Below are 25,259 nucleotides of genomic sequence, written 5' to 3' on the forward strand. Positions count from 1 at the left end.
AAATAGCATCATATGAAGATTCTTCCTTAATAGCTAGAAAAGAGGGTTAATGCTGGTTAGTATTCTCAATGGATATTCAAAATAGAACAGAGGACTAGCTCTCCCCTGCCTCTTTTTCTTTCTTTCTTTTTTTTGGCTGCGTTGGGTCTTCGTTGCTGCGTGCGGGCTTTCTTTTTAGTTGCGGCGAGTGGGGCTACTCTTCGTTGCGGTGCGCGGGCTTGTAATTGCGGTCGCTTCTCTTGTTTCAGAGCACGGGCTCTAGACGCATGGGCTTCAGTAGTTGCGGCGTGTGGCTTAGTAGTTGTGGCTCGCGCGCTCTAGAGCACAGGCTCAGTGGTTGTGGCACACGGGCTTAGTTGCTCTGCAGCATGTGGGATCCTCCCAGACCAAGGCTCGAAACCATGTCCTCTGCATTGGCAGGTGGATTCTTAACCACTGTGCCACCAGGGAAGTCCACCTCTTTGGTTTCTTAATTTCTATATGCACTTCCTAAGTCTTTAGGAAGAATAGGAAAGGTACGCTATGTTTTACCAAAGTTCTATGAGGACAAGTGAGGAAACACTACAATTCCTTCAAGACAGGTGATTAAAATAATAAACATTGCCTTTAGTTCTGTGGAGAGATGTCAAAGCCAAGCTTCCAGGATCTTAAAAGAAGAAATACAGAACCATAGTTAATAACACCAGCTTTACGTTACAGCTTTCCTCCTAGTAGGTCAAGTACTCTGATTATTATTCACTAATCTCTTTAGCAACCATTTGAATAAATAAAGAGCATTAGAATGGGAGAAAATATTTGCAAACAGAGCAGCTGACAAAGGATTAATCTCCAAAATATACAAGCAGCTCATGCAGCTCAATATCAAAAAAACAAACAACCCAATCCAAAAATGGGCAGAAGATCTAAACAGATATTTCTCCAAAGAAGATATACAGATTGCCAACAAACACATGAAAGGATGCTCAACATCACTAATCATTAGAGAAATGCAAATAAAAACTACAATGAGGTATCACCTCACACCAGTCAGAATGGCCAACATCAAAAAATGTACAAACAGGGGCTTCCCTGGTGGCGCAGTGGTTGAGAGTCTGCCTGCCAATGCAGGGGACGCGAGTTCGTGCCCCGGTCCAGGAAGATCCCACATGCTGCGGAGCGGCTGGGCCCGTGAGCCATGGCCGCTGAGCCTGCGCGTCTGGAGCCTGTGCTCCACAATGGAAGAGGCCACAACAGTGAGAGGCCTGCATACCGAAAAAAAAAAAAAAAAAACTAAAAATAGAACTACCATACAACCCAGCAATCCCACTACTGGACATATACCCTGAGAAAACCGTAATTCAAAAAGAGTCATGTACCACAATGTTCATTGCAGCTCTATTTACAATAGCCAGAACATGGAAGCAACCTAAGTGTCCATCGACAGATGGATTGGTAAAGAAGATGTGGCACATATATACAATGGAATATTAGCCATAAAAAGAAACGAAATTGAGTTATATGTAGTGAGGTGGATTCACCTAGAGACCGTCATCCTTAGTGAAGTAAGTCAGAAAGAGAAAAACAAATACCGTATGCCAACACATATATATGTAATCTTAAAAAAAAAAAAAAAAGGTTCTGACAAGACAGGAATAAGGATGCAGACGTAGAGAATGGACTTGAGGACACAGGGAGGGGAAAGGGTAATCTGGGACGAAGTGAGAGAGTGGCATGGACATACATGCACTACCAAATGTAAGATAGATAGCTAGTGGGAAGCAGGTGCATAGCACAGGGAGATCAACTCGGTGCTTTGTGACCACCTAGAGGGGTGGGATAGGGAGGGTGGGAGGGAGACGCAAGAGGGAGGAGATATGGGGATGTATGTATACATATAGCTGATTCCCTTTGTTATATAGCAGAAACTAACACACCAGTGTAAAGCAGTTATACTCCAATAAAGATGTTAAAAAAAAAAAAAAAGCGAGAGAAAATGAGCTGGTTGATCCTGAGGTACAGCAGCAAAGGCAGCAGAACCTGTGTCTCGGCTGCCCAGGAAAGGTCAGGAGAACTTCTTCCCAAATAGAAGTCATTTCAAATGAGCATAACAGATGTTTGTATTTTTAGCTGATTGGAAGATAAAATAAGGAGACCCATCCAAAGGGTCATTTGGAGCCATGAAACCAAAACACACTGAGCTCAGATCCAGTAACTGGACATGAAGAAGAATGTTTCCTCTTTGGAGGTGGCCCCACTGGGCTAGATGATGGGGAATGACTTTTTTTAATTGCATTTTTTGTGAGGTAATTGTAGGCCCACATGTAGTTGTAGGAAATAATATGAAGATATGCTATGTACACTTTACCCAGTTTCCCCAAATGATAACATTTTGTGAAACTACAGTGTAATATCATGACCAGGATAATAACACTGATACAATCCACAGATCTTATTCAGATTTCCCCAGTTTTGCGTGGGGTATTTATATGTGGACATGTATGTGTTTGTATGTTGGTATTTAGTTCTATACAATTTTAACACCTGTGGAGGCTCATATATCTCTGGTCACAGTTGACACCAAACAGTTCCATCACCACAGGATTTCTCAGGTCGTCCTTCAATAACTGCACCCACATGCTCCTTAGGGTGTCAGGATGGCCGGGTGGTCTAAGGCGCCAGACTCAAGCGAAGCTTTCCACATGCTCCTCTCACCCAAACACCCCTCCTCCCTCCGTCCCCGACTTCCAGCAACCTCTAAGCTGTTCTGCATTTCTAAAATTTTTCAGTTTAAAAATATTTTGTAGATGGAATAACATGGTATGTAACCTTTGGGATTGCCTTTTTCCCCTCAGCATAATGCCCCAGAGATTCATCCAGATTGTTGTGTGTGTCAATAGTTTGTTCATTTTAACTGTTGAGTAGTAGTCCACGATATGGATGAACCACAGCTTGTTTAACCATTCACGTGGTCAGGACATCTGGGCTGTTTCCGGGTTTTGGTCATTATGAATAAATCCACTATGAGCATTCGTGTACAGGTGTTTGTATAAACATAAGTTTTCATTTCTCTGGCATGAATGCCCAAGATTACAATTATTGAGTCATATAGTAACTGCATATTTAATTTTATAAGAAACTATCAAGCTGTTTTCCAGAGTGGCTACATCATTTTACATTCTCACCAACAATGCACAAGAAATCTAGTTTCTGCACATTCTCTCCAGCATTTTGTGTTGGCACTATTTTTAATTTTAGCTATTCTGATAGGTATATGGTGTTGTGTTTTAATTTGCATTTCCTACATGGCTGATGATGTTGAATATTTTTTCATGGGCTTGTTTCCCATCCATTTTCCTCTTTAGTGAAATGGCTGTTCATGTCTTTTGCTCATTTTCTAGTTGAATTGTTTTTTACTGTTGAGTTTTGAGAGTTTTAATATTTTCTAGATACTAGTACTTTGTCATATCTGTGCTTTGAGAATATTTTCTCTCAGTCTATAGTTTGTCTTTTCATCCTCTCTACTTTTTTTTTTATTCTTATTAGTCATCCATTTTATACCCATCAGTGTATACATGTCAATCCCAATCACCCAATTCATCCCCCCCACCCCCACCCCCACCACTTTCCCCCCTTGGTGTCCATACATTTATTCTATACATCTGTGTCTCAATTTCTGCCCTGCAAACCAGTTCATCTGTACCATTTTCCTGGGTTCCACATATTTGCGTTAATATACGATATTTGTTTTTCTCTTTCTGACTTACTTCATTCTGTATAACAGTCTCTAGGTCCATTCACGTCTCTACAAATGACCCAATTTCGTTCCTTTTCATTGCTGAGTAATATTCCATTGTATATATGTGCCACAACTTCTTTATCCATTCGTCTGTTGATGGGCATTTAGGTTGCTTCCATGACCTGGCTGTTGTAAATACTGCTGCAGTGAACATTGAGGTGCATGTATCTTTTTGAATTATGGTTTTCTCTGGGTATATGCTCAGTAGTGGGATTGCTGGGTCATATGGTAGTTCTATTTTTAGTTTTTTAAGGAAGCTCCATACTGTTCTCCATAGTGGCTGTATCAATTTACATTCCAACCAACAGTGCAAGAGGGTTCCCTTTTCTCCACACCCTCTCCAGCATTTGTTGCTGGTAGATTTTCTGATGATGCCCATTGTAACTGGTGTGAGGTGATACCTCATTGTAGTTTTGATTCACATTTCTCTAATAATTAGTGATGTTAAGCAGCTTTTCATGTGCTTCTTGGCCATCTGTATGTCTTCTTTGGAGAAATGTCTATTTAGGTCTTCTGCCCATTTTTGGATTGCGTTGTTTGTTTTTTTAATATTGAGCTACATGAGCTGTTTATATATTTTGAAGATTAATCCTTTGTCCATTGATTCGTTTGCAAATATTTTCTCCCATTCTGAGAGGTGTCTTTTCATCTTGTTTATGGTTTCCTTTGCTGTGCAAAAGCTTTTAAGTTTCATTAGGTCCCATTTGTTTATTTTTGTTTTTATTTCCATTATTCTAGGAGGTGGATCAAAAAAGATCTTGCTGTGATTTATGTAAAAGAGTGTTCTTCCTATGTTTTCCTCTAAGAGTTTTATAGTGTCCGGTCTTACCCTTAGGTCTCTAATCCATTTTGAGTTTATTTTTGTGTATAGTGTTAGGCAGTGTTCTAATTTCATTCTTTTACATGTAGCTGTCCAGTTTTCCCAGCACCACTTATTGAAGAGACTGTCTTTTCTCCATTGTATATCCTGCCTCCTTTGTAATAGATTAGTTGACCACAGGTGCATGAGTTTATTTCTGGGCTCTTTATCTTGTTCCATTGATCTGTATTTCTGTTTTGTGCCAGTACCATATTGTGTTGATTACTGTAGCTTTGTAGTATTGTCTGAAGTCTGGGAGCCTGATTCCTCCAGCTCCGCTTTTCTCCCTCAGGACTGCTTTGACTAGTTGGAGTCCTTTGTGTCTCCATACAGATTTTAAGATTTTTTGTTCTAGTTCTGTAAAAAATGCCATTGGTAATTTGATAGGGATTCCATTGAATCTGTAGATTGCTTTGGGTAGTATAGTCATTTTCACAATATTGATTCTTCCAATCTAAGACCATGGTATATCTCTCCATCTGTTCGTATCATCCTTACTTTCTTTCATCAGTGTCTTATAGTTTTCTGCATACAGGTGTTTTGTCTCCCTAGGTAGGTTTATTCCTAGGTATTTTATTCTTATTTTTGCAATGGTAAATGGGAGGGTTTCCTTAATTTCTCTTTCAGATTTTTCATCGTTAGTATATACGAATGCAAGGGATTTCTGTGCATTAATTTTATACCCTGCAACTTTACCAAATTCATTGTAGTTTCATGGTATTTTCTGGTACCATCTTTAGGATTATCTATGTATAGTATCATGTCATCTGCAAACGGTGACAGTTTTACTTCTTTTCCAATTTGTATTGCTTTTATTTCTCTTTCTTCTCTGCTTGCCATGGCTAGGGCTTCCAAAACTATGTTGAATAATAGTGGTGATAGTGGACATCCTTGGCTTGTTCCTGATCTTAGAGGAAATGCTTTCAGTTTTTCACCATTGGGAATGATGTTTGCTGTGTGTTTGTCATATATGGCCTTTATTATGTTGAGGTAGGTTCCCTCTTTGCCCACTTTCTGGAGAGCTTTTATCATAAATGGGTGTTGAATTTTGTCAAAAGCTTTTTCTGCATCTATTGATATGATCATATGGTTTTTATTTTTCAATTAGTTAATATGGCTTATCATATTGATTGATTTGCATATATTGAAGAATCCTTGATCAAGTGGGATAAATCCCACTTGATCATGGTGTATGATGCTTTTAATGTGTTGTTGGATTTTCTTAGTATTTTGTTGAGGATTTTTGTATGTATATTCATCAGTGATATTGATCTGTAATTTTCTTTTTTTGAAGTATCTTTGTCTGGTTTTGATATCAGAGTGATGGTGGCCTCATAGAATGAGTTCGGGAGTGTTCTTTCCTCTGCAATTTTTTGGAAGAGTTTGAGAAGGATGGGTGTTAGCTCTTCTCTAAATGTTTAATAGAATTCACCTGTGAAGCCATCTGGTCCTGGACTTTTGTTTGTTGGAAGATTTTTAATCACAGTTTCAATTTCATTACTTATGATTGGTCTGTTCATATTTTCTATTTCTTCCTAGTTCAGTCTTGGAAACTTATACCTTTCAAGAATTTGTCCATTTCTTCCAGGTTGTCCATTTTATTGGCATAGAGTTGCCTGTAGTAGTCTCTTAGGATGCTTTGTATTTCCGTGGTGTCTGTTGTAACTTCTCCTTTTTCATTTCCAATTTTATTGATTCGAGTTCTCTCCCACTTTTTCTTGATGAGTCTGACTAAAGGTTTATCAATTTTGTTTATCGTCTCAAAGGACCAACTTTTAGTTTTACTGATCTTTGCTATTGTTTTCTTTGTTTCTATTTCATTTATTTCTGCTCTGATCTTTATGATTTCTTTTCTTCTACTAACTTTATGTTGTTTGTTCTTCTTTCTCTAGTTCCTTTAGGTGTAAGGTTAGATTGTTTATTTGAGATGTTTCTTGTTTCTTGAGGTAGGCTTGTATAGCTATAAACTTCCCTCTTAGAACTGCTTTTGCTGCATCCCATAGGTTTTGGCTTGTCCTGTTTTCATTGTCATTTGTCTCTAGGTATTTTTTGATTTCCTCTTTGATTTCTTCAGTGATCTCTTGGTTATTTAGTTACGTATTGTTTACCCTCCATTTGTTTGTGTTTTTTATGTTTATTCCCTGTAATTCATTTCTAATCTCGTAGCATTGTGGTCAGAGAAGATGCTTGATATGATTTCAATTTTCTTAAATTTACTGAGGCTTGATTTGTGACCCAAGATGTGATCTATCCTGGAGAATGTTCCATGTACACTTGAGAAGAAAGTGTAATCTGCTGTTTTGGGATGGAATGGCCTATAAATATCAATTAAATCTTTTTGGTCTATTGTGTCATTTAAAGCTTGTGTTTCCTTATTAATTTTCATTTTGGATGATCTGTCCATTGCTGTAAGTGAGGTGTTAAAGTCCCCCACTATTACTGTGTTATTGTTGGTTTCCTCTTTTATAGCTGTTAGCAGTTGTCTTATGTATTGAGGTGCTCCTCCGTTGGGTGCATATATTTATAATTGTTATATCTTCTTCTTGGATTGATCCCTTGATCATTATTTAGTGTCCTTCCTTGTCTCTTGTAAAATTCTTTATTTTAAAGTCTATTTTATCTGATGTGAGTATTGCTACTCCAGCTTTCTTCTGATTTCCATTTGCGTGGAATATCTTTTTCCATCCCTTTACTTTCAGTTTGTTTGTGTCCCTAGGTCTGAAGTGGGTCTCTTGTAGACAGCATATATATGTGTCTTGTTTTTGTATCCATTCAGCAAGCCTGTGTCTTTTGGTTGGAGCATTTCCTCCATTCACGTTTAAGGTAATTATCAATATGTATGTTCCTATGACCATTTTCTCAATTATGGGTTTGTTTTTGTAGGTCCTTTTCTTCTGTTGTGTTTCCCACTTAGAGAAGTTCCTTTAGCATTTGTTGTAGAGCTGGTTTGGTGGTGCTGAATTCTCTTAGCTTTTGCTTGTCTGTAAAGCTTTTGATTTCTCCATGGAACCTGAATGAGACCCTCGCCGGGTAGAGTAATCTTGGTTGTAGGTTCTTCCCTTTCCCCACTTGAAGTATATCATGCCACTCCCTTCTGGCTTGTAGAGTTTCTGCTGAGAAATCAGCTGTTAACCTTATGGGAGTTCCCTTCTATGCTATTTGTCATTTCTCTCTTGCTGCTTTCAATAATGTTTATTTGTCTTTAATTTTTGCCAATTTGATTACTATGTGTTTCGGCGTGTTTCTCCTTGGGTTTATCCTGCCTGGGACTCTCTGCACTTCCTGGCTATTTCCTTTCCCATGTTAGGGAAGGTTTCAACTGTAATCTCTTCAAGTATTTTCTCAGGTCCGTTCTCTCTCTCTTCTCCTTCTGGGACCCCTATAATGCGAATGTTTTTGCGTTTAATGTTGTCCCAGAGGTCTCTTAGGCTGTCTTCATTTCTTTTCATTCTTTTTTTTTTTTCTTTTCGCAGCAGTGAATTCCACCATTCTGTCTTCCAGGTCACTTATCCGTTCTTCTGCCTCAGGTATTCTGCTATTGATTTCTTCTAGTGTAGTTTTCATTTCAGTTGTTGTATTGTTCATCTCTCTTTGTTTGTTCTTTAATTCTTCTAGGTCTTTGTTAAACATTTCTTGCATCTATTCCATCTTTGCCTCCATTCTCTTTCCAAGGTCCTGGAACATCTTCACTATCATTATTCTGAATTCTTTTTCTGGAAGGTTGCCTATCTCCACTTCATTTAGTTGTTTTTGTGGGGTTTTATCTTGTTCCTTCATCTGATACATAGCCCTCTGCCTTGTCATTCCTGTCTGTCTTTCTGTGAATGTGGTTTTTGTTCCACAGGCTGCAGGATTGTAGTTCTTCTTGCTCCTGCTGTCTGCCCTCTGGTGGATGAGGCTATCTATGGGGCTTGTGCAAGTTTCCTGATGGGAGGGACTGGTAGAGTCCCTGGGTAGAGCTGGGTGTTGCTCTGGTGGGCACAGCTCAGTAAAACTTTAATCTGTTTGACTGCTGATGGGTGGGGCTGAGTTCCCTCCCTGTGGGTTGTTTGGTCTGAGGCGACCCAACACTGGAGCCTACCCAGGCTCTTTGGTGGGGCTAATGGCGGACTCTGGGAGGGCTCATGCCAAGTACTTCCCAGAACTTCTGCTGCCAGTGTTCTTGTCCTCATGGTGAGACAGAGCCACCCCCCACCTCTGCAGGAGACCCTCCAACACTAGCAGGTACGTCTGGTTCAGTCTCCCCTGGGGTCACTGCTCCTTCCCCTGGGTCCCGACATGCACACTACTTTGTGTGTGCCTCCATGAGTGGAGTCTCTGTTTCCCACAGTCCCGTCGAAGTCCTGCAATCAAATCCCATCAGCCTTCAAAGTCTGATTCTCTAGGAATTCCTCCTCCCATTGCTGGACCCCCAGGTTTGGAAGCCTGACATGGGGCTCAGAACCCTCGCTCCTGGGGGTGGACTTCTGTGGTATAAGTGTTCTCCAGTCTGTGAGTCACCCAGCCAGCAGTTGTGAGATTTGATTTTATTGTGATTGCACCGCTCCTACCATCTCATAGTGGCTTCTCCTTTGTCTTTGGATGTGGGGTGTCTTTTTTGGTGAGTTCCAGTGTCTTCCTGTCAATGATTGTTCAGCAGTTAGTTGTGATTCTTGTGCTCTCGCAAGAGGGAGTAATCCTCTCTAATTTTGATGAAGTTCAATTTATCAATTTTTCCTTTCCTTACTTATGCTTTTGGTGTAAAGTCAAAGAACTCTTAGCTCAATTCCTAAAATTTTTCTCTTATGTTTTTTACTAAAAGTTGTATAGTTTTAACACTTAAGCCCATGATCCATTTTGAATCAATTTTTGTATAAAGTGTGAGATATAGATAGAGGTTCATTTTATTGTATATGGATGTCCAGTTGTCCCAGCACTGATTATTGAAGGGCTATTTCTTCTTCCTTTGAATTACTTATGTACCTTTATCAAATAATCCATTGAGCATGTTTGTCTGAGTGTATTTCTAGGTTCTCTGTTGTGCTCCATCATTCTCTATGTGTCTGTCCCTCTGCCAAGACCACACAGTCCTGATTATTAGAGCTACATAGTGGGCCTTAATATCAGATACAGTGATTCCTCCCACTTCATTCTCTTTTTTCAGGATTATTTTTAGCTATTCTAGGGTCTGTGCCTTTCCACATCAACTTTAGAATAAGTTTCTTTATGTCTACAAAAAAAAAGAAAAAACTTGCTAGGAGTTTGATAGGAATTTCATTAAACCTACACATCAATTTGGGAAGAGCTGACATCCTTATTATGTTGAATCTTCCAATTCATGAACACGGTATTTCCATTTACTTAGGTCTCGTCTGCTTTCTTTAACCAACATTTTATAATTTTCAGCCTGCGTACCCTGTACAGGTTTGTTAAGTGCATAGCTAAACATTTAATTTCTTTGGAATGATCGTAAATAATTTTGTGCTTTTAATTTTGGCTTCCACATCCTTACTGTTAGTATGCAGACATCTGATTGGTTTTTGTATATTGATCTTGTATCTTGCAACCTTACTGAACTCACTGATTATTTCTAAGAGTCTTTTGGTAGATTCCTTGAGATTTTCTCTGTAGACAATCATGCATCTGCAAATATAGACTATTTTATGTCTGTCTTTCCAGTTGTATGCCTTTTATTTCTTTTACTTGCCTTATTGCAGTGACTATATTACACAACTATGTTGAATAAGAGTGATGAAGCTAACATCTTTCTGTGTTCTTGATTTTTGGAGAAAAGCTTTCAGTCTTTCATCATTACATGTGACATTAGCTCTAAGGGTTTTGTAGATTCTATTTATCACTTTGAGATAGTAAACCTCTATTTCTGACTTTCTGAGAGTTTTTATCATGAATGGGAAAATTGAATATCCATATGCAGAAGAATGAAATTGGACCCTTATCTCACACCACATACAAAAGTCAACTCAAAATGGACGAAAGACTTAAACGTAAGGCCTGAAACTATAATACTATTAGAAGAAAATATAGGGAAGGAGCTTCTTTTTTTTTTTAATTTTTATTGAGTATAGTTGATTTACAACATTGTGTTAGTTTTAAGTGTACGGCAAAGTGAATCTATTATACATATACATGTATCCACTCTTTTTAAGGCTCTTTTCCCATATAGGCCATTACAGAGTACTGAGTAGAGTTCCCTGTGCTATACAGTAGGTCCTTGTTGGTTATCTTATATATAGTAGTATGTATATGTCAATCCCAATTCTTCCAGTTTATCCCTCCCCACCCCCTTACCCCTGGGTAACCATAAGTTTATTTTCTACATCTGTAGCTCTATTTCTGTTCTAAGATAAGTTCATTTGTACCCTTTTTTTAGAGTCCACATATAAGTGATATCATGATACTTGTCTTTCTCTGTCTGACATAGAGAAGAAGCTTCTTGACATTGGTCTGGGCAATGGTTTTTTTTTTGTGTGTTTTAATTAAGGTACAGTTGATGTACAATATTATATAAATTTCAGGTGTACAACATAATGATTCACAGTTTTGAAGGTTATATTCCCTTTATAGTTATTATAAAATATTGGCTCTATTCCCTGTGTTGTACTATATATCCTGGTAGCTTATTTATTTTATACTTAGTAGTTTGTGCCTCTTAATCCCCTACCCCTATCTTGTCCCTCCCCGCATCCCTCTCCTCATTGGTAACCACTAGTTTGTTCTCTATATTGGTGAGTCTGTTTATTTTTATATCCACTAGTTAGTTTTATTTTTCAGATTCCACTCATAAGTGATATCATACAGAATTTGTCTTTTGGGTTTTTTTATATGACTCCAAAATCACCAAAAACAAAAATAAATACGTGGGATTGCATCTAACTTAAAATCTTCTGTACATAAAAGGAAATGATCAACAGAGTGAAGACACACCTCTGGGATGGGAGAAGACATTTTCACACCAAACTTCTGATAAGAAGTTAATATCCAAACATATACGGACCTTCCATAACTCAATAGCAAAAAATAAAATAAAATAACCTGATTTAAAAATGGGCAACAGGTATTATGAAAAGGTGTCCAACATCACTAATCATCAGAAATGTAAATCAAAACCATGAAGATTGGGATTGACATATACACACTACTATGTGTAAAATAGATAACTAATAAGAACCTACTGTGTAGCACAGGCAGCTCTATTCAAAACTCTGTAATGACCTATACGGGAAAAGAATCTGAAAGAGTGGATATATGTACATGTATAACTGATTCACTTTGCTGTACACCTGAAACTAACACAACATTGTAAAGCAACTAAAAATTAATTAAGAAAAAAAATGAGGTATCACCTCATATGTGTTAGAATGGCTGTTATCAAAAAGATAACAAGTGCTGGAGAGGGTGTGGAGAAAAGGGAACCCTCGTGCACTGTTGGTGGGAATGTAAATTGATGCAGCCACTACAAAGAACAGTATGGAGGTTCCTCAGGAAATTAAAAATAGAGCTACCAGCAACCCACTTCTGGTCCTATATCCAAAGGAAGTGAGGTCAGGATCTCAAAGAGATATCTGCACCCTCATGTTCATTGCAGCATTATTCACAATAGCCAAGATGTGGAAACAACCTTAGTGTCCATCAGTGGACAAACGAATAAAGAAGATGTGAGATAGATAGATAGGTAGACAGACAGAGACGGGAGTATTAGTCAGCCTTAAAAAAGAAATCCTGCCATTTGCAATAACATGGATGAATTGGGAGGACGTTATGCTAAGTGAAATAAGTCTGACAGAGAAACACAAATACTGCATGTTCTCACTTACATGTGGAATCTAAAAAGTCAAACTCATAAAAACAGAAAGTAGAATGATTGCCAGGGACTGGAAGGCGGGCAGGAAGGAGAGATACTGGACAAAGGGCACCAAGGTTCAATTATGCAGGATGAATAAGTCCTGGAGACCTAACATACAGCCTGGTGACTATAGTTAACAGTAGTGTTAGCGTGTCCTGGAAATTTGCTAAGCGATTAAATTTTAAGTGTTCTCACCAAAAAAAAAAAAAAAAAAAGTTACCTATGTGAGGTGATGGATATGTTAATTAGCTTGATTATGGTAAACATTTCACAATGTCTATGTACATCAAAACATCGCATGGTACAGCTCACATATACAGAACTTTTATTTGTCAATTATATCTCAACAAAGTGGGGAAATGAAAAAAGAGAAAAGGTGCTCTTCTCACAATTCCATTCCCCACCAGGTCTGACTGTCAGATTTGGAATCCTTTCCCCCCTCTTTCTCAATAGCACTTTGTTCCTTTTAATTGAAATAAGATGGAAATTTCAGGAAACAAAGAGACAGAATCTGGTCAAAGTGGTTTTCATGCTTTTGCTCCCAATCGAATCAGCTCAAGTCTTGGGAGGGAGCATCCCCACGTCCTATAGCTCTGGGCCTGAGGGAAATGCTGCACAGACACCTCCCTGCTGCTCACTCGGTGACCAGAGAGTTTGAGGTTATCGCTCACTAAGTCTAAAACCAGGCCCTCATAAAGAATACTAAGGAATGCTCTAGTAGGAGAGAATTCTGACCCTAGTCTTACTTCTCCGAGGCAGAAACTGTGACCCTGTAGTGAAATCCAATTACAACTTCCTCTTGCTTTATTTGGAAATGAAGGATTTTTCCCAACATAATTAAAAAAAAAAATTGAAGAGGCAATATTTCTGAACAAGGGACCCTGAATAAAGAATTTGTAGATGTAATTTATCTGCCTCAGGATATGACATAGAAATGATGCAGTGAGGGCCTACCTTCCTAAAGTAATAGGACGTTACTTTATTCTAATATGCTTTATTCAGTATCTAAAGATTATTGGCCATACATTGGCTGGTAGCAGCTATTCCCATGAAAAAGTAAAATCATTCTACTGCAGTGCCAGTTGCTCAGGCCACATTTGGGATTTTCTTAGCTATCCCTGATGATAGGACCCCACAAGTGGAGTGCCAGACTTCCTGGCTCAAGTAGGAGGTGGCGGCCGGGATAAAATGGCCCTGCCATTAAATGTGCACTGGACACACGGCTGCTGGGCACCTGGGGCCTCAGCTTTGTATGAGGAAAGAGAAGGATTAAAACAAGCCTGGCCTCCCCAGGGTTCACTCCCAGCTCTTCCTAACGTGGCACTTCAGCCACCTTAATGAATGAATAAACTCAACTACCTAGATATATACTCAAAACTAAAAGCAAAACAAAACAAAACCCTGATATCATGAATGAGTGTGCGTTGACCATGGCTTTAGTTATCTGCATAAAGTCATCTGCGGAGATTTAGCCCACGGGTAGTTTTAAGTCACTGTAAGTAAGCAGCCATGATATTGGAGATTTATTTCCCATGATGAGAAATATTTGTGGGTTACTTAGTGCAAAATAACAGAAGGAGAGAATGATGTATCTCTACTAGGCATTTCAAAAGTGCAATATATCATCACATGCTCTAACTGAAGAAACAGACATTTGCCTGAAACTTGCAACAAAAATGCCATTTTTCTAAATTTGATAACAGTTTTTATCTTGGGACGTGGGAGGATGGGGAGTGGCTTAGGACTACTTTGTACACTCAACACGTCTGTGATGTTTAGAGACTTTAATAAAAACCATGTATCACTTTTATAATTAAGCAGTTATAACAAAAATCAAGTAATAAATATTGTTGTACATCATAAATGCTGACTCAACCGTTGTTTAAAAACAAGAGAGAGATTTTAAAAAAAACAAAACAAGAGAGGGAATTTTTTTTTTCTTTTTTTTTGTGATACACGGGCCTCTCACTGCTGTGGCCTCTCCCGTTGCGGAGCACAGTCTCTGGACGTGCAGGCTCAGTGGCCATGGCTCACGGGCCCAGCCGCTCCGCAGCATGTGGGATCTTCCCGGACCGGGGCACGAACCCGTGTCCCCTGCATCGGCAGGCGGACTCCCAACCACTGCGCCACCAGGAAAGCCCAAGAGAGGGAAATATGTTTAAAGGAAAACAAATCAAATGTGATAAACTCAGTGCCTGCCCCTATAGAGGGGCAACAAGGTGACTGTGACAGGTCTGCTCCAGAGGTGCTTTCTTCTGACAGAGTCCGGTGGTTTCTCAGTCTGTGACCCACATTTAATGAGCCTCTTTAGTTGGCCTTCTCCAGGGTTCACTCACAACTCTTACTAGATAATCTCAAAGCCCTCCTGCTGGAGCAAGTGTTATTTTCAAGGCAGCTGTCACCAAAGGGCAGCCTAATAATTAACAAGCATCAGATCCAGAGGCTTCAGGGTCTCATTTCTGGCAAAGGATGTATGTGCCACACACAATAACACTGTCAAAACTTGCTGTCTTATAAGGAGATTTTGACGTCGTAACAAAAGAACTCAGTATCCTCCTAAATACTAACTTCTCTGAGAACAACTCTTAAGGGCTCAGGGATTATGTCACTCCTTGCAGCAAAATGAGGGTCTGTTTTCTGTAAAACTGTGAAGCTGTGTTTTCAGGGTTTGCTCTTTCATTTCAGATATTTCACGTTACCAGGTTCTAAGGTCAATTGCACTATACAGTCAGCTCTCCTTACCTGCAGGTTCCACATCCACAGATGCAACCAACCGTAGATTGAAATATTTGAAAAAAAATTCCAGAAAGTTCCAAGAAACAAAACTCGAACTGCATGCCAGCAACTATTTGCAAATCATTTACATTGTATTAGGTATTATAAGTAATCTAGAAATGACTTAAAGTATATGGAAGGATGTGTGTAGGTTTTATGTAAACACTACTCCATTTTATATAAGGGGCTTGAACATCTGAGGATTTTGGTGTCCATGGGGTCCTGGAACCAGTCTCGAGGGACTGTGTATTCCAGACAAGGGGATCCGTAATTCAGCCTGCATATTTAGAATTAAAACAGACTCCTAAACTTGCAAAACTTTAGAGACTTGAAGAGGAATAGCATTCCATGATAGGAAATACAATGTGCATGATAGGAAGTACAATAGCATTCCATGATAGGAAATACAATGTCCATGATAGGAAATACAATGTGCATGATAGGAAATACAATTCCGATGTTCTCCGGGTTTAGCTTGATTTGGAGAAAAGGCGATGTTAACTTCAGGCTTTAACAACCAGATATTTTAGATGAAGTGCCTGCATGTCCGGAAATATCCACAGAGCTTGCTGCTGTGGTTTGATCCGTAATACCTCTCTCTGACATGTGCCTCATTTGATGTTTTAGGAGTTTGTGATGATCGTTGTCTTTGGTTTGGAGTTCATCATTCGAATCTGGTCTGCAGGCTGCTGTTGCCGGTACAGAGGATGGCAAGGAAGACTGAGATTTGCCCGGAAGCCCTTCTGTGTTATAGGTGAATATCAAAGTCCTGGATACCTAGATTTATGCCACCGCATCCTTTTCTTCATCTGTTTCCGGTATCGCAGCATTTAGTTAATGTTAAAAGCTAACATTCATGGATTATTCACCATGGGCCAGCAATCTCGTGTTTTGAAAATGCTGACTCATTTAATCCTCTTCATAACATGATGAGGTAGGTATTTTTATTATCCCCATTTTAAGATGAAGAAATTGGGGCACAGAGAGGTGAAGTGAGTTGCTAAAAGTCATGGAGGTGGTTAGTGGTGGAGCTGGGATTTGAGCCAGATGGTCTGGCTCTAAAATACGCACTTGTGTCAGGTTAAGTTATGATGAAATACATGGTTCTCGAGTGTCGCCCTGAGTTTGGGAGCATTGGTTTCACTAAGTGTAAAGACCCCTTTTTGCTCTACAGTGTAAGCAGCACCCCTTCTATGCTCTTGCTCTGCTGGGGCGTATAAGTGTAGTTGTCCGGGTAAAGCCTGTTAATGAGCATGCCTCAAGAATAATTACAAGTACGTGTATGCACTGTAACTGTTAGACCTGATAAAGTGTTTATCCTCTGAAATGTGAGTCCCCACCCTACAGTCCCCGAATCAATATCACATCCCTGCAGCTCCCTGGCTGCTGTCCTTTCAAAGAGATTCCATTCACCTGGGTACCAGCCTGAAATTATAAAACATCCCAGAGTTAAGATCTGGCACCTCCAAGTAATAGACTTAAAAGTGGATCATAAAATTGAAAACCTTAGTCAATTATATCTCAATTTTCAATTAATCGATTAAGTTTTTAAGTAAGTTGTCTACATCATGGCCCTTTATCCCTAAATATTTCAGTGTGGGTTTTCCAAAATAAGGACATTCTTTAACCTAACCTTCCATAAATTGGACATTAACACAATACCTTAACTAATCTGCTGGTTGTATCGCGGTTTTGCCAGTTGACCCAATAATGTCATTTGTAGCATTTTCCCTCCAGGGTGGGACCCAGGCTGGGTCACAACTGTGTCTGGTCATCACGCTTCTTTGGTCTCATTCGTCTAGAACCGTTCGTCAGCCTTTCTCTGTCTTTCCCAACACTGACATTTTTGAAGAATTTGGCCTGTTTTTAAGAAATAGAATGTTATTCCTTTGGGGAAAGGAAAAGAAAACCCTGTATACAAAAGCTTGTCATTGTTGTTGATGTTGTAGTTGCTGCTGTTATTCAGCAGCTACGTTTGGTTTTCTTGCTCTTTTTTCCTTCCCACTTCTTTGGTAGCCATTCAAATCCAAATGCTGAAAGTTCTCGGTGAGGTTTACTTATTTCAACTATTTCCAATCTGAGAAAGTGGGGTTTTTATTTACAAGCTAGTTTAGACTGAGCTCTTCATCAGCAGCTGGTTTGCCATTTTGTTTCAGGAGTTGGGAATTGTTGAGCACCTTTAGTTTCCTCCCTAACCCCTGTTCCTTAAGGAAGAAGTAGAGAAACCCCCTCCACGGGGACTGTAAGAGGAACCCTTTGGCCCATCTTTCTTCCCAGTGCGGTGTGAGTGGCGCACGTCCTGGGCACAGGGAAGCGGGAGGGCTCCCCACACGCATGCATGTTTCCGGAGCCACCATTCCTTCAACCAGACGTTATGGACATGGGGCTGTGCGTGAAGCCCTGCGGTTACCACAGTGAATCTAGTGCAATTCTAAGTTACATCAACCTTGAAACATCTTGTTTGGCCTTCACTAACGCAGTCTGTTTGTCCGGCTGCCCCTCTTCTGCCAGAGAGGCATGGAGGAAAGTGGGCGCCAACGCCCAGCCTTGCGGGTCCACCCAGCCCCTCGGGTGCATCAGTGAAGGCACTTGATTTTCCTCTGGAGGTTTTTCCTCTTTTTTAATTCCCTGCTCAAGCTACACCACAAAACACTGTAACTCGATGTGGAATTACGGCACAAGAACTTCCTGTCCTATGAGGGACCCAAACAAAACCATTCACAAGGCAGATGGTTTGGCCAGGGCTCACTCAGCTTCTACAGGATAAGGTTGGTTCACGGATGACTGCAGGAACGTTCCATTCCAGGCTTTAAAACCAATTTAAAATTGGTTTTATTCCAATTCCAGAGGCAATGCCAATGTATTTCTGGCTTCTAAGCTAAAAAGCAGATTCTTTCCCAGACGCCTGCTGCCCTTTGATAGCTGTTCTCAGCTACAGATACATCAGCATAACTTAGTCCTTTAATCTTTCTCTTCCTGTCTCGGACCCGTTCAGGCCTTGGTGTAACGCATGGTTCTGAAGACTACGTTGTCGTCGTCGTCTGTAACTTAGCCACCTTTGAGCCTGTCAACTGTGACCTTACAGATTTAGTGTGACATGGTTTAGGTGTGGCTGGAGTTTAGTTACCTCTTCAGGCCTTTTCTTCGTTTGGATATTTGACCTCTAGTGAATCTATTGCTTTGAAAGAAAATTTCACGGATAAATATATCATGAATCCCCATTAGAACAAAAACAAGATTTGTACTTACATTTAGTATAACTATGCACTTTTCAGTGTTTTGTTTGAGGTGCATGTAATGGTTTGATTCATGGTCCAGACGAAGCAATGAAATAGTGAAACGTGTTCAAACGTGGGTCTTGAGGATGAGGTCAGTAAGATGTAACCTACACAGCGGAACCGAGGTCACCTGCCTGACGGCGGCAGGCTGTAGCACGTGGCTGCTGGGGCCCTTTCTAGGCCTGCTTAATAGGCCCATAAAACATGATTGATGCCAGGGGTTAAATGATAAAGCAAAATGTAAAGCGAACCCTGGATTTCCCTTGTTTTGCCTAATTTACCGTGGCAAAGTGGACAAAGAAGTAGCATTTCCCTCATCTGTCCATGACAACTGTTGTGAGTTTGGAAATGTAGCTAACCTCTCTCAAGACTCCATGCATCTGTAAGATTTGGTTACTCTGAACATGCCAAATACACACCGAACACTTTTAGAAGGCTTGAGCATTCAGGAAAGGATCCAGAGAAGACTGGTAGCCTGGCTGTGCCTGCAGCACAGGGAGTGCTTTCTGGAAGCACCCCTGTGTTGCTCTCTCCAGCTGAAACAGACCAAAGCTTCTACAGCCGTCACCTAGCGAGCCCTGCAGACCAACTGTTAGTATTTGGACACAAGGTGATAGAGGCCCACGAGCTGATTCCCAAAGACTGCAGAACTTCCCCTCCTGACCTGCCCACCCCTCCACCCCTGCACTGGAGCCAGAACCAGGGCATTTCCAAATATTGTTGATTTGAGAAATCATAAAATCATTATATTCTTAGGTTTGAAAAACATATTTTAAACAACTGTAACCTAAGGGAAGAAAAAAAAAAATCTATTCAATTGTTTTTTAATTAGATGCTCTCTTTCATTACCATGTTGATTTATTTCTGCTTGATTTGAGGAGTTTGCTTTGAAAATTGGTAAAAGCTTATCTTGAATTACAAAATTCTTCCTTATACCTATGCATTCAATTTACATCTCTCCCCTAAGACGCTGTTGAAATAACATTTCTACATACGTCTGGGGGCCATAATCGCTGCCCTACGACTGGGAGAGTCAAGTACATTTGGAGATATCTAACGAGCTGCCCTCATTTACCTGGACTGGCTGCTTTCTGATTTCTCTACATTCAAACACAACTCATTCACTCGTGACCTCAGTATTGAGAACATGTGAAATAACCTCGAAGACTGAGTTCACAGTCACTCCTTTTCTAACTTCCATAAATGACCTACCTGAAAGTTGCAAACCGTACCAAAGGCTGGTGCCTAGATCACGATGATGAGCCTGATCTGTCAGGAGGCCAACCAATTTCCTGTAGCTGCGGCTTTTCTGGATGCCCCAGTGACTCTGTCTAGAGACATATGTAACAGGGCCGTACTTCTCAGTCTTGCAGTGCATTTCAGGGAAGCAGAAAACACCAGCCTGTGGTTAATCGTGGATCTGTATTTGATGCTAAATATAAGTCGGTTTTTAATTGCTATTTTAGCAGTTCTCCTTCAGTGTAATATTTCCCCAAGGGGACGAAAGAGGCAAACCTCAGCACGGATATTTCGCCCTGAATGGAGCATATATGCCTTTGACATGAGATAACAGTCACTCCTGAAAATGCCAACAAGTGTATTTTTTTAATGAGAAGAAAATAACCAGTGTCTTCTTTGGCTAAAACAAAATTGCAGCCTTTATTAAAATCAGCCACACAGCCAAGGCCACTCTCATATATCTGTGAGTTCATCCTGTTAAAAGGCAGCTTCAGCTGCTAATGTGTTGGAAAGCTGTATCAGAGACTCTCAGACTGCCACTGGCTCTGAACTGAAGATTGAGACACCATTTTTCTACCTCTCCAGGTTCTCCCTCTTTGGTTCCAAGAGACATACTCTTCAACTGTGTCATTTTCTACACCTTCTAATCTCCTCTGCCCTTTAGTAGAAGTTATATTCTCTTGGGTTATTTCCTGTCAGTCATATACTCTTCTGCTGTTTCTCTTTCCATCTAAGTGTTCAAACTCCAGTGCATGTGGTCACCTCCATGTGGTTAACTGGACCATCTGAGGACCATTGAACCCTGCTGGGTTGATTGACCACAGAACATTAGAGCCATTTCAATCCTTCTAATTAATAAGAGCTGATATTTATTGAGACTTGCTACGTGATGGGTACTGCTCTTGAACTCTATAAATATTGTCTTATTTAATCCTACATGAGTTTTATAATATCCTTCTTAAGGATGAGGAAGTAAGCTAAGGCTTAAGAAACTTGTCCAAAGTTAGAAAGATGGTGAATGAAAGAACCAGGATTTCAGTCTAGGAAAATATACCTACCTGATGAGCTGTTTTCACTCACAACACTTCTGACACTTAACGTGTGGCGGTTTTTCCTCACACCAGCCAATTCGCCAACTTTCCGGACACCAACTTGGTGTTCAACAACTCGATACAATCCTGACACTAACAACTGGTATTAGCACAGACCCCACAGGTTCAGGGTTTAATCCCACAGGACTTTCCCTCCTCGACATCAGATGCCAGCCACAGTGAGGTGCTCAGGCTAACACACTTCTGCCTGGCTGACTACAGTTGGGGGGCTCCAGTAACTCCCCACCTCACTAGAATGACACAGAACTCAAGAAAGTGCTGTAGCTTATATGATATTATATTATATTATATTAATATTATAGCTATAATCCAAGAACAGCAGCCAAATGGAAGAGGCACACAGGGCAGGTATTTGGGGCCAAGGACTGGGTAACATGCAGTTTCCGTGCCCTCACCAGGCGCCCCGCCTCCCAGCACCCATATGTTTACCAACCCAGACACTCTCCAGTACCCATGGTTTAGAGATTTTCATGGAGCTTTTACTCCAAAGACACAAGTGATTAAATCATTGGCTACTGGTGATGGAACTCCATCTCCAGGCTCCTTTCCCTCCCCAGAGGTGCAGGGTGGGGCTGGCCCTCTCATCACGCCTTTGTCTTTCTGGTCACCAGCCCCCATCTTGAAGCTCTCTAGGGACCCCCAGCCACCTCGTTATTGTACAAAAGGCACTTGTCATGCCAGAGATTCCAAGGTTCAGGAGTGTGTGCAAGGAACCCAGAACAATGAGCAAGTATATACTTTCCAGAGTACCACACTACCCAACTGTGAGAAGATTGCGCTTACTGTTCATTAGTACTTTTCAATTAAATTTAGTTAACCTTGTCCATTGTCATCAACTTTACATTTGTAATATTCATTATTTGTATATAAATATTATCATTTCTAATCTGAAATCTTCGAATGAGAAGCCAGACTTCACAAAATGACATTAATTGCAGTATCAGCCTTAAATATTAGCCTTATTATTTCAACTAGATCAGGTTACCTGTGCTGCTCTCCAACCTAAAGAAGAAATTAAGCCCTAAAGTAGACTTACTTGCCTCATATAAGACTGTATACCCTTTTGAACAATGTTATCATGAGGTCCTTGGGTATTTCCTAATTGGAGGCATCTCCGGATAAGTGATATCACTCCCAGAAATGCCTTCGCATGTTTGTTCACGTTAGTAGACCCTTGGAGACCTATTTAGATCACTGTTGACCTGGTGCACAAATTTGAACTTATAGTTTGATCAGCTGGTATGACTTGACCATATAGAGAATACGCTTAGAGGAAATGGATAGCTAAAGATTATTTCCCACTCCTTCTATAAACTTCAGTGGCGTACTACGATATATTGTACTAATATTCTGTACTTTCAAATGTTATGTGAGAAAATTCATTCACAGACAGAGCACTTATTATGTGCCAAACATGACCTTAGGTGCAAAGGACCCCAAGATGGATAAAACATGATCCTTGCCTGTAAGAGTATGGTCTCCCATGCCCGTGGAGAAGGAGGGACACTAATTATGTTGATTCAGAGCAAACGTGATGGAGGTAGAAGTAGTCTGGACAGAAAGGTGTAGAACATCATGACCGACTGAGCAGAGGAGTGAAAGATCCCCTGCATTCTGAGCTCAGTCACCCAGCAAACGTCTACACAGTGTCCACCATGTCCAAGCGCAGTTCTAGATGCCAGGGATACTGTGTGGCTCTAAATGGGCAGTGTCCTCCTTCCTGTTAAGCTAATATTCCAGTGGACAGAGAAAAATAATATGCAAACATATTTTTTAGAAACAATATAATGTCAACTAGAGATAGCGTTATGAAGGATATAAACAGAGAGACTGGGGGCTTCTTTAGATCGGGTGGCCCAAGGGGGTCTTTCTAAGGAGTGGGGCACTCAAGTCAACCTGAGTATTAGAGAAGCCACAATGAGAAGATGTAGGCACAGATCTCTCCAGGCCAGGGAGCAGGCATTGCAAAGGTTCTTGAGACCCAGTGAGCTTGGTTGGTACCAGGAAGAGACACATGGCCATTGCGGCTGGAGCTCAGTAAGAAGTGGGAGGTGATGGACGGACAGCCACCCCTGGGGGCCATGGGGGCCGCGTGAGGGCATATAGTTGCCTGAGACAAGGCAGCATCTAGGATGGGCCACCAGGCAAAGGTCCAATAGATTGCTGGTGGGCCTGATGCTAAATATTTGGGTTAAAAAATTTTTTGATCAGGCAACAAAAAGTATGGCTACATAAGGCTCTGGGTCTCTTGGTCATCTGTCTATACCTGTCTGAACTTCATATCGGAATATACAAATCATTACCCATCCAGAAAAATATAAACCTGTCCCTCAGACTTTTCCACTCATCTATATATATCTACCCTTAGAAACATGAAATGTCCAAACTGAAAACTGAAAAGTAATGTGTTATTTCCCGTGAGCAGCAGGAATTAGGAGAAGGTGATGAGAGCTCTCCCATTCCCCTTGGAAACTATCACCAGGAAGCAATTCCCAAGGGCCTCTTAGCAAAGGACTCTGCGGCATATACTTAGTTATGGCTGTGACACAGATTTGTTTCATTAAAGGTTATTTACTTCCTTTGAGAAATTGTCCCTTTCTGCCTTGAGATGTTCTCTGAAGACTCGCGATCAGTAGGAAGCATTAAGCTGTCTCTCGGGGGTCATTCTTCCGAGTGGTGCTTGGAATTTGCCAGTAGGAGCCCCCATAGCCTCAGTGGAAGTCAAGCAGTTCAGCACCTGTATGCGCTGTGGAGATATTCCCGGCACCTCTTTGCAGTGTTTGTGTCTTATTTTTAATAAATACCACAGAGCGCTCCATGCACAACTGTGTGCAGCATTTGAGAGCTGGATAATGTGCTGTGCAGTGGGAGTCTTTTAAAATTAGATCTTAAAGCTTCTTTCATTCCTGCTAAGAATCTCAACAACAGTATAAATGCATCTTTAATTCATCAAAGAATACCTTTCTGTAACGGAATTTGGAGCTCAGTTAGAACATAGAGCTTGTAAAGCAGCACCGTGTCCCTCTGAGACGTTGCTTCTCTCACTCTGTAGACAGAAAAATTGAGGCCTGGCACAGGGTGGGTGCTCCGTGCTCAGCCCCCAAGTCAGCAGTGGAGCTGGAGCAGAAAGCCAGCCTACTGTGGCTCACGACTCTAAAGCACTACCTCTTGAGAGTCAAATTTAATTACCATATAGTCCATTTAATCACCACACACAAGAATAACGAGGGAGCAGGAAAAAGGAATTTATTAACAGGTTAGTGGGAGACCATGTGACATAGATTAGCAACTTTCTTGTCAGCGTGTTCTAGGTGGTATCCGTTGCCATGAGAGATTATCCTGATTCCACGGGCTGCAACTGGCAAAGGACTGCTTGATTTTTCTCACTTTGAAATATAAGTAAATGTTCCACTGGAAAATGCTGCAGAACCACCGTTTTTTCAGAAATAAAACTCCCTAACTTTTAAAAAATAACAATAATAATAATAAGAGAAAAAAGAGTGCGTAGTTCCCCTCTGCACTCCTTCTGGGTAAAAAGAAAGAACCACATTGAATTAAATGCTCAACTCACAGCCTTCCTTGAAACAAAAGGTGAGTGAGCCTTTGCTTCATTTTTGAATTTTGATTACTTTTCTACTAATCCACAGTGGCTGTGAACTTGCTGGACCATCTATGGCTTCTTTACTGCACACGTATTAGAAAATGGACAACAGTTTAGGGCTATATTTAGATAAGAAATCTTCCTTTGATGCTGAATATAACAGGAGGTTAGGATTTGGGCACTGGGTGTTACACGAACAGGAATAAAATTTCACGATTGAAAGTATAAATCGTATTTACAAACTATCCCATGTAACCCCCATAGCAATCTTACTGAAACTGAAAAAGATGAGGATTCCCATTTTGTATATTGAAAAACTGAGACTTAGATTAAGGGCCTTATCGAGGGTCACACTGAATAAGCAAAAGACTCAACAAAAACAGAGAGATGTGTTCACGTCAAGTCCCAACACCCTTCTATGACACCACGTCATCTCCCTGCATCACTCATGTATGGCACCGCAGGAGCAAATCAATAAACCATGTGACAGTCTGAGTCCCATCCCAAGATCTTCCCCACCCCACAAGAGACACTGGCTAATGTGAAGTCTGAGAGAAAATAGATGTTTGTTCCTTTTCCCAACAGTCATCTTCCTAAGATCTGGCCCTTCGTTACAACTTTTAATTTTGAAGTAACTTTAGACTTACTTAAAAGTTGCAAAAACAATAGAGAGGCACATTCACAGAAAGATAGACAAGATGAAAAGGCAGAGGGCTATGTACCAGATGAAGGAACAAGATAAAACCCCAGAAAAACAACTAAATGAAGTGGAGATAG

General features: G+C 40.5%; 1 protein-coding gene across 3 annotated transcripts in view; it reads left to right on the top strand.

Annotated features, from left to right (window-relative positions):
- The window catches only part of KCNQ5 (potassium voltage-gated channel subfamily Q member 5), a gene marked incomplete at its 5' end in the record, with an annotated part of 580,981 nt that overhangs the window by 415,295 nt on the left and 140,427 nt on the right, over nucleotides 1-25,259 (top strand). For all 3 annotated transcript variants that reach the window (XM_082669167.1, XM_082669168.1, XM_082669169.1), the window contains one exon: nucleotides 15,880-16,006. In XM_082669167.1, the coding sequence (XP_082525293.1) occupies nucleotides 15,880-16,006 (127 nt within the window). The remainder of the gene's footprint in view (nucleotides 1-15,879; nucleotides 16,007-25,259) is intronic.

Source organism: Grampus griseus, assembly GCF_964374135.1.
Source record: "Grampus griseus genome assembly, chromosome: 13".
In the NCBI taxonomy this organism is placed as follows: domain Eukaryota; kingdom Metazoa; phylum Chordata; class Mammalia; order Artiodactyla; family Delphinidae; genus Grampus; species Grampus griseus.